Below are 15,321 nucleotides of genomic sequence, written 5' to 3'. Positions count from 1 at the left end.
AATGTTTGAAGCTGGGTAAACCACTTAAGGCCCATTTATGCTCAACATTAAATTCGAATCCGGATACGGACGGAGCCTTCTGTCCGTGCTTTGCGTTCATTTCGTCCGTATTTTTGCACGTTTCCATAAAGCTTACGGATACGGGCCAAACAGAGCAGTACCACCGGAAACCGTGGGGGCAGTGTTGCTGTCACTACCCGATACGAAGCTCTAGTGAGACACGAAGAAGAAATAACAATGGGGAACTTTTGAGGAAAAGTTGTGTGAGTTGGTTAGAAATGCTGCCTCCATTTTTGTCTTTTATACAAGACATACATTATCAACACCTCCTCCACAGTCGCCATGTTTGTTTTTGAGTTTGTTGTTGTCATAAACGTTTGACTCTGGGCTGCCCCCTGGTGGATGTACTGGTTAACATCCATGTCAACGTAAAGGACGCATGGAAGCACGTGAGCAGTGACGGTAACGTCGTTGGAAAAGGACGTACACATTTTCATATGGAAAGGGAGTAGAAATGGACCTTTACAGGGAAGAAGCTCATCCTCCATGACAACATTTGAATGTAGCAAATGTAGCTTACATAGCTCTGTTAGCTGCATAACACCACATAATGTAGCAACCTAGCTAAAGCTAAGCTCACAAAGCAGCTATGTAATAAACGTAATCTAGGTAGCTGTGTTGACTTTAGCTATGTTTAGTAAAGCTCACATTGCTAAAACTAACTTGGCTACATTGGCTTATGTAGTAACATTAATTGCCTAGCTAGCATAGCTATGTTAGCTGCATAAAACCACAGCGATAAGGTAACTACATAGCTAAAGCAAAGCTCACAAAGCAGCTACGTAATAAATGTAGATAATGCAATCTATGTAGCTATGTTAGCTATGTTTGGTAAAGCTTATGTGGCTGAAACCAACTTAGCTACATTGGCTTATATGGTAACATGTATTATGGAGGTAGAAAAACTACCTTACCTGCATAAAACTACATCAGTAAGGTAGATACATAGCTAAAGCTAAGCTCACAAAGCAGCTACTTAAGCTATGTAGATAATGTAATCTATGTAGCTATGTTGGCTTTAGCTATGTTTGGTAAAGCCCATATTGCTGAAACCTACTTAGCTACATTGGCTTATGTAGCAACATTAATTATCTGGCTAGCATAGCTATGTAAGCTGCATAAAACTTTGAAGATAAGGTAGCTACATAGCTAAAGCTAAGCTCACAAAGCAGCTACATCAGCTTTGTATACAACATAATCAATGTAGCTACGTTAGCTAAAAGCGTTTTGTAAAAGGATTGAATGAAACGCCCGTAGAGGTCAGTGCTCTGCTTGTAGCTCTGCCCTGATTCTACCTGTACACTCTGGTATTTACATACCTTTCTTTATTCACGAGGACACACAAGCATCGGCTACTCTGCTGCATAATTCCTGTGTTTTTGCCTCAGATCCTAAATGCCTCACATCTATCTAGCTATATGTTTGATAAGTAATATCAAAATAATAGGTTTATTTACATTCCCTATTATGGCCATGGCTGTGTTTGCTGTGCTTCCCCTTCATTCAGATTTCTACCTGACTGATTCACTTCCATGTCACAGTCCTGCTCAGCTGTCCTCAGTTCTCTTCCCACACTACAGGACTGTTTAACAATCACAGTCTCTAGTCTGGTCACCTTACAGGACTGTTTAACAATCACTGTCTCTAGTCTGGTCACCTTACAGGACTGTTTAACAATCACTGTCTCTAGTCTGGTCACCTTACAGGACTGTTTAACAATCACAGTCTCTAGTCTGGTCACCTTACAGGACTGTTTAACAATCACAGTCTCTAGTCTGGTCACCTTACAGGACTGTTTAACAATCACAGTCTCTAGTCTGGTCACCTTACAGGACTGTTTAACAATCACAGTCTCTAGTCTGGTCACCTTACAGGACTGTTTAACAATCACAGTCTCTAGTCTGGTCACCTTACAGGACTGTTTAACAATCACTGTCTCTAGTCTGGTCACCTTCGAGCAGTTCAGAGAGGGAAACAGATCACTGTTAACACACCACAATAGAATATGCCAGACTACACTCAAGATAAAACCTGATTAAATGATATTCAAATTTAAGGTTGTGAATACTGGTGTCAGTATCAGTTGACAATCCAAACAAAGAAGAATTTATTTTCTGAGATTTCACTGTAATGTAAAAAAAACAAAAACTAAAAACAAACCAAAAAAAACCATGCGTTTCTGGTCGGTGTCTGCTAATGCTGAATCATAAATGTAGTTTTGTGAACTCATGTAAGAAAAAGAAAAAACAGTGACACAGTTGAATAGTTGAATCACAATGTTTATAATATTTTAGGTCCATATAAATTCATGCTCAATAATAATAATAATAATAATAATAATAATAAAATCAGGTGATTTGCACACATTTAAACAGGGTGTTGGTCATATGAATAGCCATTTATAACGGTGTGAGTTATTAAATTAGTGCGAATAATTGAGGGCTCAGTTTGATCATCATCACATGTTGAAGGATGAAGATGATAAAAGTGCTTCGACCACCCCGCCAAAATAAAAGTCAGTGGACATACAGCAGTAACACAATAATAAAAACCCAGGTCTAACGCTTAGAAAACAATCATCTGGATAAATGATCATCATGTAAACATGGAACAGAACTTTTTTACACTTCAGAATTATTTACAGAGCGATATTTACAAGTCTGAACATATTCAGCTGTGATGATCACAGACAATGATGACAAAACAAAAAAACTACTCTCTTTTAGTTTAATGATGCTCATTTGGTCCCCAAATAAACAAACCAACTAGAGTTTCTAGTTAATTTTTGTATTTAAAATCTAAAAGAACTAGAGCTCCACAAATGTTCGTCACCAACTCTCCTCCCTCTAGTGAAATATTGATCTTCTGATTATAGTTTCTTTTTTAATGTTAGGGCTTTTATTGAATCTTATTTTGATATTTTCTCTCCACTTCCTGGTTTTATTTCCTCACAAATGTTTTAATCCATTTCCGTAAAATAAAGCACTTTCTGCTTGTTAATAGTTTAGTATAAACGGGGGCGCTGGTGGACTAGCGGGTAGAGCCCCAAGAACGCGGCCAGCCTGCGGCACTTTCCCGCGTGTCTCCCCGGCTCTATGGTCCCTGTGTCCGAGTCTGTCCACTGTCCTCCTCGCTCAGTAAAGGCATAAAAAGCCCAAAAGTAAACTAAAAAAGTTCAGTATGAATAAAGTTATTGTAAGTTCTAGGGATGTGCCAGTAAAACATTTTTCATAAAAAGTACAAGTACCGACATTTGGATACTCACCGCTAGAGAGGACCCGGATGCAGCCGAGGGCCTCCACCTCCGAGGTCAGGAAATCACCGCCATATCTCGTCTTCTAATACCGGAAGTCCGCTGAACTGAACGTCTTCTTCGTGTTTTCTCCGTGTGTCGCCGCCATATTAATAGAGGAAAGTCCGCCACATGAGGAAATACGAGTAGACGAAAAATCCGGGAGTTCCCAGACTACGACTACCTAACATTTATTTAATGATTTATGATCCAAATGCACATCTCACTGATCTCAGACATAACATGAGACGGAGATTGGCTGACCGGACATCGCCGCCATGTTGCCAGAGGTAAGTCGCCATAAGTAAGTTATAATAAATGATTCATGTTAAAATAATAACTGACAGTAAAACATAAAAGCAGAATTTGCTTTCTTTTATTTTCTTAGTTAAATGAAAAGATGTACTCCATGATTTAAAATAAAATAATTTTATATAAAATACAGTTTCATATATTTCTAGATATTTTATTTTTAATTTATATATTCACATACAGTGCTCAACAAATGTATTAGACCAGCTGTCATATCTGTTCAGAGACCATCCAGCATCATGAAGTGCTTTAATGCGGACTCTTTCATTTTCAGTCAGCTCTCCACGTTTTACCATTTTGAACAGGAATGAGGAATTTCAAACTGAATTCACCCAAATGTGAGCCGGCTCACTGGGCTTCTCTGAGAAGTCAGAAATGAATCAAGCATAACATTCAACCACTAAAACTCATTTTTCTCTTCAGGAATGACAGTAAATAACTATAATCTGACACATTCATCAGAAATATTAATGTGCTTTACTATTTTTTCAGATTTTTTGTAAGTCAGTATATTTGAAAAGTGACACATGGAGAAAACACGAAGAAGACGTTCAGTTCAAGTGACTTCCAGGCGGTGATTTTCTGACCTCTGAAGTGGAGGTCCTCGGCTGCATCCAGGTCCCTCTCATACAACTGCAAACATAAATACCTACAAATACAAACACAATTACAGTTCTTAAAATAATTTTAACTGAGTTTTATTTCTATCAGACATTCCTCATCCTTCCTTTTATCCATTCAGTAGTGCATCATGTGCATTCTGCTCCACTTTTAGGAGTACCAAGGCTTTGCATTAGAACAATATTAGATATTGATTTCAGTGTCAGGACATTCCTAATTAGTACATCAAACTCTAGAGAAGAGCAGAAAGTGGACTGAAGTTTGAGAAAAACCCCTAAGAACTCAGACTGCCATTCTAGTAATAACAACGAGGAAGCGGAATTAGTACGGTGGTTTTCAAAGGGGATCAGTGGTCCAAAAGCTTTTCCAAAGCCCTTTACCTGGACGCTGTAAACAGACAGAGGAGTAAAGAATAAAATAAAAACTTAAGTCTTAAGCTGGACCGTTTTCACTGCGGCAGAGTCTGAGTCGGTCCTTCACGACTACGAATGTAAAAAACTGAGGTCACTGATAACAATGAGGTTATGGCGTCCCTCTTCACTGAAGCACATCCCTCTCATTGAGGATCGTTGTTTTTTTGCACCCTGGAAGCTGTGGCGATAACTGGCGAGTTGGTTTTCACATGACAACAGAGACACACTGAAACACTGACACACTGAAACAATTACACAAGGATTTCATGCAATAACGATGAAAATGATTGGTCCTTCAGCGCCGAGTCCATCACATCCCAGCAGGGATTCATGTACAGAACCTTTAAACCCGGAAATAAACCTCAAAAGCTGTTTTAAGAAGAATTCCTCGTGTATGTCCTGATTCTACATCCTGACGTTCTGCTGGTGTTGGTGTTTAATGTGACGTTCAAAAAAATAATAATTTTCTTTAAAAGCCTTCCTTCAGCTCTCTGGATGTTTGCTAAAATTGTCTGGAGTATAGCTGAACTGAAAAGCAAACCACAGGCAAATGCATGTACACACAAACATCAACATTGAGTCTACAAAAAGAAGGTCCAGTAGTAAACACTAGGGGGTGCTGTGTGCAAATGCTTTATCTTCTTGCATGCCTAATCATTTCCACAAAATCTTCCTCAAACCAGACCAGCTTCTTTTCAGCGCCTTCAACCACACTAAAACTCACATTTTTTACCAGGCCAGAAAAACAGAGAGATCCAGCATGTTCTGCAGACATTACACAGACCCCCCCTCTCTTTAGGGAACATTTGGTACAATCCATCACTTGCCAGAGGGCTAGTATGTCCACTGGCATGCAAACACCGTATATTTGACATTTTCTGCCATGTATGGTCCCTTAAACCTTTAAACAGATTACATCTGTCAGACTTGTCGGTGCAGGTGTCAGGCAGCACTTTTAGCACATAGAGGTTGTTTCTGGGAGAAGGTGGAGGAAAAGGACTGGCAGCAAACAGAGTTACTGTACAAAGAATAGCATGTGAAACTGTTTTAAAATTCAGGGACAGAGGAGAGAAGACAGGAGGTAAGGATGCAGATTTAGCTCATGTCCTTTAAGACATTTGCCGCCTGAAGGCAGAGGACAGTGATGAGATGTAGGTGCATTCACGTTGGAGCTGGAGCCAATGACATGCAGAGTTGTCAAGAAACATAAAAACTGAGTCCAGTTTCAGCTGTTTGATTCAGTTAAGACCTAAAAGAAGTCCCTGTCAGGTTTCTCTGAGTGACGCAGGACCAGTGAGGACGACACGCCAACTCCAGACGGTGGAATAAAAAAGATAAAACAGAGCTGCCTTTCTGTTCCAGTCTCAGCAGTTTAATGTAGTTTCCGTCTCTAACCTGTTCAGATCAGGTAGTAATCGTGTCGATGAAGGCAGTGCTACCTTGACTCGGTGTAAGTCGAGTTAAAACGGTGTGGAATGTTTTGTGATTGCTTCCCCACAGCAGTCTTCCCAGGAATTGCTTCACATGGCTCCAAGCAAGAAGATTTTTTTTTTTTTCAAAAAAAGACATTTTAATGAATTCCTGACCTGAACGGCAAATGATCATTACAAAAGAGGTTTGACGTCAACGCCAGTCCGTGATGACTCACGGTGTCTGAGACCACATCCTCTCCAACAGCCACCAGTTCATGCTCCAACCACAGGAAGAGGCTCCTCTCGTGAGTCTAGAAATTCATTCAGATCAGATTCAAATAAAAGCAGGACTCAGATAAATCACCTTTAAGGAGCATTCTGAGTGTTGTTTAGCAGGCAGTCCGATGTTGGCACGGTGAGATAAGGTTTCTGATTCCTAACTGTGGTTTTGAGTGTTGTCTGGTCTGGACTTGTGTTTTTGGCTGTTTTAGATGCGGACTGGTGGTCCACTGGGGGCCGTGAGGGGCACTTGAGAGCCGCAGTCGTAGTCCAGTTCGCCCATCCTGGAACGGCTCATCATTCGACTGTGGGAGTACACTCGTCTGTCCGTCTGTCTGTCCCTGAAGCTCCTGATGTAGCTCTGAGGATGGAGGAATCACAGGCTTCAGTTAGGAGGTTAACAAAATCCTGAATTCAGTATCGGTGAAGCTCTGCGGCTCAGATTTAGTGTCTTTAGAGTTAGAATAGGCAGCTTTACATTACAGCTGATATCCCTCTTTGCCATGCCCCTAAAAACTCTTTATCCTTATTGGAACCCACATACTCCAGATAGATAGTTTCTCATACAGTAGATGCCTGTAGGCCCATAGTCTGTGTATGTGTGTGTGTGTGTGTAGGTGTGTGTGTGTGTGTGTGTGGTGGTGGTGGTGGGGGGGCTTTGGAAACGATCTCAGAGGGTGATCGGACACACATTCTGTCCGTCCCATTAAATATGTCAAATCAGAGTAAGGAAGCATCTAAAAATATGTGCAGCTCTGAAGTGAACTCAACAGTAACAGTAGCAGCTACTGTGCTACAGTAGCACAGTAGCTGCTACTGAACTAAACTAAACTCAACTGAACTGAATTTAATTTAAGTAAGGAACATTTCATAAATAACAGAGAAAAAGCTGAGAGGTGTACTCTGGGATTAGTTTATGTAGCAACCCATTTTAAAAGTAGTTACACAAACAGTGGCTCGCTTTAGCTTCATTAGCTTTAGCTAAAGCAAACACATCTACATTAGTTGTGTAAACCAAAAAGCTAAGGTAGCTTTCGCAATGTGAGCTTTAGAAAACATAGCTAAAGCTAATGTAGCTATGTAGTTTATGTAGCTAGTGTTTCGTAGCTTTGTTAATATAGATCTCCATGAGTTTCGTGAGCTTTAGCTACATTATCTACATAGCTAACTCAGCTAACTTATGTAAGCTACGTGAGCTATGCCTGCTGCGTTAAAGTCTTCATGGAGGATGAGCTTCTTCCTGTAAACAGACTGTTAACTCAGCTTCATGAAACATTCTGTAATCAGGTTTTTAACTTTTAATTCTTAATATCCTAACCCCAGGCTATTCAATAGGAGGCCCTGGGGCCAGATCAGGCCCCCAAGGTAATTTCTAGTGGCCCTTTAAAGATCCAGTAAGTAGAATTTCTGCCCCTAAATACCTTCATTAATGTAAAAGGGACCATTCCTACATTATATATTTTTAACTGAGGTCTTAAAGTACCACAGAAATTTCCTAAACCAATGTTTGGTTTTCATAAATACATTTCTTGTAGAGAGGAGGAAATGCTCTGTAAAAGGTACTTCCAGGTTTGTGCTGGTAGTGACGCTAGACTGCACACTCACCCTGTGACCATATCCAGCGTTTTCTGTTCAACGGATATTTGAGTATTTTTGAAGTTGAGTTGTATGAGGTAGGGCTAGGTAGGTTCTAATGTTCTGAAACATTTCAGCTCGTTAGGTTAACTGGTGACTCTAAATTGGTCGTAGTTATGAATGTGAGCATGTCTGGATGTCTGTCTCTATAGGTCAGCCCTGTGACTGACTGGCGACCAGTCCAGGGTGACCCCGCCTCTCGCCCAATGACTCTCGCCTCAAGTTGGAGAGCTGGTCATAGGCACAATACACCATTAAAAAAGAAGTGGAAGAAGAAAACAGCGTTGTTTAAACACTACCCTGTCATGACTGCTGCTGTATCTAAGTGTACTGCAGTAAATAACCCTAACAGAAGGATGAGATTTGGTTCTCCACTCTAAGAAATGAGGTGAATATCTCACCGGCGAGAGCACATCTCCATCGAAGCGTCTCTTAGGGTTGGACTTGCGATGGTAGCCAGGCTCAGTCTGAGGGGGAGGGACTTTGGGAGGCTGCGAGCTCTGCATTTGATGATGAGGGTGGGATGCAGCGGGGTGATGGTACTGCTGGTGGTGGTGGTGGTGATGATGGGTGTGGGATTTCTGCTTGTGGCTGGTCTTAGGGCTCTGGCGCTTCTTCTTCTTCTTGTTCTCTTTTTCCTTTTTCAGACGCTCTTCCCGCTGTCGGATACGCATGAGCTGGACCCTGCGCTGCTGTCGGCTGAGAACCACTGAAGGAGGGAGACGAAGAGAGCAGAGATGTGATAATGTAAAGAAAGAAGTAGAGTCAGAGGGAGGAAAACTGGGTAATCATGGAGAGAGCTGTAGACAGAAACTACAGCGTTCATGTTAAACTAGAGTTACTGACTGAAAATCATCACACCCACAACAAAAATAAGAGAAACTTTTCATCCAAATTTTATCAGGCATTTAAATCCTAGAGGTAAAATGGAGCTATGACAGGAAACACCATATATGTCCATTCCTCTGTTCCCTCATCTCCTGAGTAAGATGGCAGTGTTCATACAGAGCTGCTTAGTCTCATGACATATTGTGAGTGGGTGACTGTGTTTGTGTTATTTTCACACCCACCCCTGCACAGGATGTCCACAATCCATCCTCGCTGTCCTTAACTTACACCTGTGATTATTTTTGGCGATGCGCTCTTTGATTCAGAGCTTTCCGATCCAGCCGTGTTGGAGATGGGTCACATGATCACTATGGGAGGTCAGTGTGCTGCTGAAGGACCCTGCTGAACTCCACACACACACGCTGAGCTGATGCGTCACTCTTCCAGTGTGCTGGTGTGATGTGGAAGTGTTATGAGGTCTATTGTTGTTTCTTTGTGCAGGCGGACAGCTAACGAGGCACCATCTGCCAGGGAAACTGCTTAATGATACCCCCCCTTTCTTCTCCGTCGCCCCCCCACTGCAGACCTCTGTGGCTGCATCTCTGCAGGGCCGCTGGACGTTTGAGACCTTAGAGCAGTGATACTCAACCTGTGGCTCTGGAGCCTCATGTGGCCCTTTTATGTATCCATTTGAAATATTATCCCCCAGAAACCTTAGAAAAGGGAAACTTTGACCTCAGAAGTTCATCACATTAATCAGTTTGTTTCCAAGATTTATACAAAAGGCTTTAATTGTCCCATTTTTGCATTTTCCACCACTGTTCACCCATTTAAGCTATCTTTTGCTGTTAAATACCACTTGTGTCCTTTTTTGCCCCCTTTTGCCACTCTTGACTGCTTTCTCTCATTTTTTTTGCCACTTTTGGACCATTTTTGCCCCATTTAACTGATTTTTATTGCTACTTAAAGCTGTTTTTGGTTATTTTGCACCATTCTTGCCCCCTTTAACTTATTTTTATTGCTACTCCAAGCTGTTTTTACCACTTTTGGACCATTTTTGCCATCTTTAACTTATTTTTATTGCTACTCCAAGCTGTTTTTGCCACTTTTGCACCATTTTTGCCATCTTTAACTGATTTTTATTGCTACTCCAAGCTGTTTTTACCACTTTTGGACCATTTTTGCCATCTTTAACTTATTTTTATTGCTACTCCAAGCTGTTTTTACCACTTTTGGACCATTTTTGCCACCTTTAACTGATTTTTATTGCTACTTCAAGCGGTTTTTACCACTTTTGGACCATTTTTGCCATCTTTAACTTATTTTTATTGCTACTCTAAGCTGTTTTTACCACTTTTGGACCATTTTTGCCACCTTTAACTTATTTTTATTGCTACTCTAAGCTGTTTTTACCACTTTTGGACCATTTTTGCCACCTTTAACTGATTTTTATTGCTACTTCAAGCGGTTTTTACCACTTTTGGACCATTTTTGCCACCTTAAACTGATTTGTAGCTGTTTTTGCCACTTTTCACAACTTAGATTGAAGGGTATATTTATTTAGTTTGTGTTCGATATTGTCCTGACCTAAAAAAATACAAATTAAAGGCTCACATGAACAGTCTTAATCGTTGTCCTGCATGTTATTCAATCAGCTGACAGACGGATGATTTTCCTCGCTGCTCCATTCCAGTGCCCCTCTTTCTTGTTGTGCCCCAGTTAATCACCCTTCCCCCAGTTTCCTTGCTCCCTCTTTTCCTCTCTTCCCATCCTCCATTCTTTGGCATACGGCGCTTGTGGCAACAAAGCACGTCTTTAGCAGTGAAAGGCTCCGGACTCACTCTGACAGCAGAAAATAAGGTTTTTAAACATCAGTTTAAGATCTGATGGAGCTGAAGTAAATTTAAAGAGGCACTGCAGTAACGACCCTTACTGACCTGACTCTTATCACAGAGCAGCAGGAATAACAGTCATAGTTCTCCTGCTAGAGCTTCTCCTCATCTGTATTCCTGATCACAACGGCAGCAACAAGCAAGCAGAGCAGGAAACACAAACACTGTAAACTCAATGAAGATGCATTTTCTCTCTTTTCTAACAGACTCAGACATGTTTCACCTAGACAGGTTTTTCTGAAGTTTTTTATTACATTCTTTTGCTCCTTTTTTGCTTTAGATTTGCAGTGTTGCTGATAAAATCTCGTTGCTGTTTGATATTATCAGGACAGCTAATGGGCTTGTAGGGCTAAGCCCACTAAAAAAGGATAACAGTGTTAAACTTCAAACAGTTATCAATGATTGTATTTAGGTTTGGTGGAAGCTACGGTAGCTAACACAAACAAGGAGAGCACATGATATCCCTACTAGGGCTGGCTACCATTGAGTTTTTCCCTGTTTACTCAATACTTTAAAAAGTGCAGTTGTCTAAAAAGTCCCTGAATCTCTCCTTCTAAGAGACAAAAGTTTGTAAAAAGTCAACATGTCAATAAAAGCTATCTTATCATAAATGATCCAGACAAATATCTTGTACAGATACCCACAGACTGTACTATTAAAGCAAACACGTGCAGCTTCTTCATATAAGAGGCTCAGTAAACGTGTCTGTCCAGTGCAAGGCTATAAAAGTTTGGGATTTCTCATTAGTTTTTATTTTGCTTTCGTTTTTAGTTTGTGTTCAAATTCAGTTTAGTTTTAATGAGTTTTTGCTGCCGATTTGTTAGTTTAGTTTAGTTTTTATTTTGCAAAAATGTTTCATTTTAGTTTAGTTTTTATTCATTTTAGTTTTTTCTGATAGATGTCAGGGCTGAATGACCATCACACATTTTTAAAAACATATAAAAACAGGCTACTCTTCACTAATTTTATCTATATTACAAGCTGTGAGCTTTGCAGACTTAAGGCACATTACTGACCAACAGTGTTTTTGCTATGGCTCCACTAGAAGGTCAGTTCTAAAGGGGGATAATAATTTTGACCCTGTTAGTTTTTGGTTTTAGTGAAATAATTTTTGTTTCTGTGTGTAAAGTAAAATAATGTAAGCTTCCAAAATAAAACTAGGATGTTTGGAAAGGCTGTGTTAAAAACTCTATACTGTGTTTACCAAGACTCATCATTTGAGCATAGAATTACAGCAACAGCAATACTGACAGGTTTTAGCCTTTAAAGACCCTGTGAAGTCAAATCAACAGTTTTAGTCTGAACACTCTAGAAATGTGTGAATCTGGTTGTTATAAACATGCAAAAGACACTGAGATCTACATGTGACTGAATTCTGGATTTAGGAGCTTTTCACCTCTTTCCTGGCTGGGTTTCATGTGGGCGGGGCTAATATGTGGGCTCATGATGTCATCAGCCCACAGTAGGGAATGGCCCCGCCTCTCTAATGCCCAAATCTAAAATCACAGAGCAGTGCATCTCAGTCCAGTCTGTTAGCTGATGTCTCTGCCTTTATTTAAGTTAACAGTCAGTTAAATGCTGTTTTTTTTTTCATTGTGAGGTAAATTTACCAAATCTATCAGCCAGAGTGGTCTATGGATCACTGAAAGCATCAGAACAGAGATTGGAGACAGGAAACCAGACTTTGGGTCCATTCGAAAAGTCCAAAAATTTACCTCCTAAGTCCTTTCCTATTCACTTTTCCTTAACCCCGACGAGAAAACGTCCCAGGGTCAAGGAAAGGTGGGAGTAAGAGGATAGGAAAGGAGAACAGCGATGATCAAGGAATCCGACTGCTCTTTCCCTAGGTGGATGTTACGGACGTGACGTATGTTTTTTGTGTAAAAACTACAATTTAACGTTGATGGACTACATCCACCACTCGGTGCGTTCTCTGTGTTATGTGCTGAGAATGAAACACTAAAACGTCAGAGATATGAGCTCATAACAGATTTTTATATCCTAAAGTCTCTTCAGGAAGAGGAACTGTGACTGTGAACATCCAGAACAGCAGAAACCTTTCTCTTAATCTGAACTTTCTGCTAAGTCACTACGACCACATAAGTAATGTTGAAGTCCTTGTATTTCACAACGATGTTAAATAGTTTTGCTTTATTCATCCGTGTTTGCTTTAATTCTCTCGTCTCTGTTAATTTTACTAGTCTGCTCTGGTTCTGTCTGTCTTTCAGCTCGTTATGTGAAAAGCTCTATAACCTGCGTCTTCCCTGTGTAATTATGATGATAAAATAATATTTACAATATGTCAACATGCCGACTTTATCACTTTAATTGGTTGTGATTTACAAACGTTTATCACATTTACTTTAATATTTAAAAATAGCAAAACAAAATACGGTTTAAAAAACTGACTGATCGGTTAAAAATAGAAACGAGAAGAAACCTTTGCAACTCATGATTTGAACTTTATATGTCACATTTTATATTTTAGATCCCCTATTTTAAATTTTACATCATATTTTGACCTTTTCAACTCCTTACTTTGGCTTTTTAATCTCATATTTTGACTTTTAAATTCATGATTTCAAGTTTTTTTTTTCTCATATTTTGACATTTTAAGTTCATAATTTTTACTTTTTATACCATATTTTGACCTTTTACACTCCAGATTTTGATTTAAATGATATTTTTAACTTTTTAAGTCACTATTTTGAATTATAGCTCAAATTTTGACATTTTCAACTCCTAAATTTTGGCTTTTTTAACCCCATATGTTGAACTATCAGACTCACAATTTAAAAATTTAAGTCATATTTTGACTTTTGAACTCATGATTTCAAATTTTATTTTCTTTCAAACTTATGATTTCAACTTTCTCTTCATATACTTGCTCTTTTAAAACATTATTTTTCTATTCTTAATATCGTATTCTCATCTTTTGAACTAATAAGTTGGAATTGTTCTCAGATTTGAGCCTTTAAACTTATCATTTTTCCCTTTTGAATTTCCAAATGATTTATTATCTGTGCTTTTTCATATTTTATTACAGGTGAAAATGAGGTTATGGTTAAATGTTGACCCTGTTAGGCCCTCAGGTTAGTCCTAAATCCAGAATCGGGCCCCTGCTGTGATTGAGTTGGACACCCCTGGGTTAAAGGGTCTTTTCTATTATGCATTAGCATCAAGCTAACAAACTTCAGTGTGCAGGTCTGAGAGAAGCTCCTCTCCTCCCTTTGACAGTAATGCATCATTTTCCACTTGTTATTGTTCTTATTTATGAGAAAGAAAGCAGCTTTGCAGGCTTCATCTTCTGACAGAGCTCTTTGACTATGAAGCCAAAGTGACTTCTTCATGTGTGATTGTTAAACTCTGAGTCGACTAGTGTGGGCTCTCTTCATGAGAGATGGACCAACCATCTTATAGAGAATAAAGGTTTTAAACATCTCTTCCTCCTCTGACAAAGCAATGCCTCCAGAATCTTTTGATGTTTGGATCCTCTCACTGCTTTGCACGTTCCTCCTTCGTGTCTCTATTCCTTTCTGGGCCTCTCTCCCCCACACACAATTGTACATTTTTCAAAATAGCAGTAAAAAGCGTCCTCTATCTCTTAGCCCACACCCTCTGACTGGGAGCCATGGCAGCTGGCTGTTTAATCCCATTATTTGAGGCCATGTGTGACTTCTTCTAAGACACTATAACACTGCACGTCACATGCCAGCAAAGATCAAATGCAAGAATCCGTGCGTCTCTGCAAATGAATAAGATGTGGGTGTTTCAATTTTGCTGCAGTTAGAGAGCGAGGGAGAGACTCTAGCTGGTTTATTTCTGTCTGAGTTTGTGTGTGTGCGTTTACTGTGTTCTTGGATGTGTGTGTGATCGAGCCATCTGTGTTGTGGCTGCTTTCAGAAAGGCTGTTTCCATCAACATCACATTCTGCTGACAACACTCATATTAGTGTGTTCAGAGCCTCACACACACACACACACACACACACACACACACACGTCTGCCCTCACAGTGGCTGCGACTCCTTCAGTAACCGTAAACTTAAACATCTGTCACTCAGAATAAAATGACATGGCTTTTGTGAGATTGCTCTGTTTTCTGTAGGAGATTTATCTTTAAAACGATTCATGAATGTGAAAAATGCCCATTTAATGAGATCAAATGCTGCTCAAGCCCTCTCTAACGGTCAAACCTGGACACAGACAGATCCTAATGGTGTAGCTCAGTTCCTGCTGAAGTGAAGAGGGATATTCACGGTAAACACTAAAACGGTGCATTTTAAAGCCTCACTGCTAAAAGTTGATGCATATCAAAGACCCAGACTGTAATTGAGGCTGAGAAGCAGACCTTGTACATGATCCCTCCCTGCCTGAACAACTTTCTGAATGTGGATTGATCAAACCCATTTCTAAACCTTTAATAGCAGCTCTGAACCAGCCCTGACTGCAGCCCTCGGCTGTGGCTCACATTACCATAAAGTTAGAGCAGACACGCTGAGGTGAGCAGCGTCTCTCTTAATCTGGACGTTTCTGAACACATCTACGGTAAACGTTCAGGGTACCAGCTTTTTCTGA

General features: G+C 40.0%; 1 protein-coding gene across 1 annotated transcript in view; it reads right to left on the bottom strand.

Moving 5' to 3' along the window:
- Positions 1-4,284: 4,284 nt before the first annotated feature.
- The window catches only part of tmem198a (transmembrane protein 198a), a 69,437-nt gene continuing 58,400 nt past the window's right edge, over positions 4,285-15,321 (bottom strand). The window contains exons 6-7 of the mRNA XM_041807414.1: positions 8,426-8,733; positions 4,285-6,750 (exon numbers count right to left, since the gene is read on the bottom strand). Coding sequence (XP_041663348.1) covers positions 6,598-6,750; positions 8,426-8,733 — 461 coding nt within the window. The 3' untranslated portion in view covers positions 4,285-6,597. The remainder of the gene's footprint in view (positions 6,751-8,425; positions 8,734-15,321) is intronic.

Source organism: Cheilinus undulatus, linkage group 15 (genome assembly GCF_018320785.1).
Source record: "Cheilinus undulatus linkage group 15, ASM1832078v1, whole genome shotgun sequence".
Classification (NCBI taxonomy): Eukaryota; Metazoa; Chordata; class Actinopteri; order Labriformes; family Labridae; genus Cheilinus; species Cheilinus undulatus.
The sequence above is the reverse complement of the archived record's forward strand: the minus strand, read 5'-3'. Positions and strand labels throughout refer to the sequence as shown.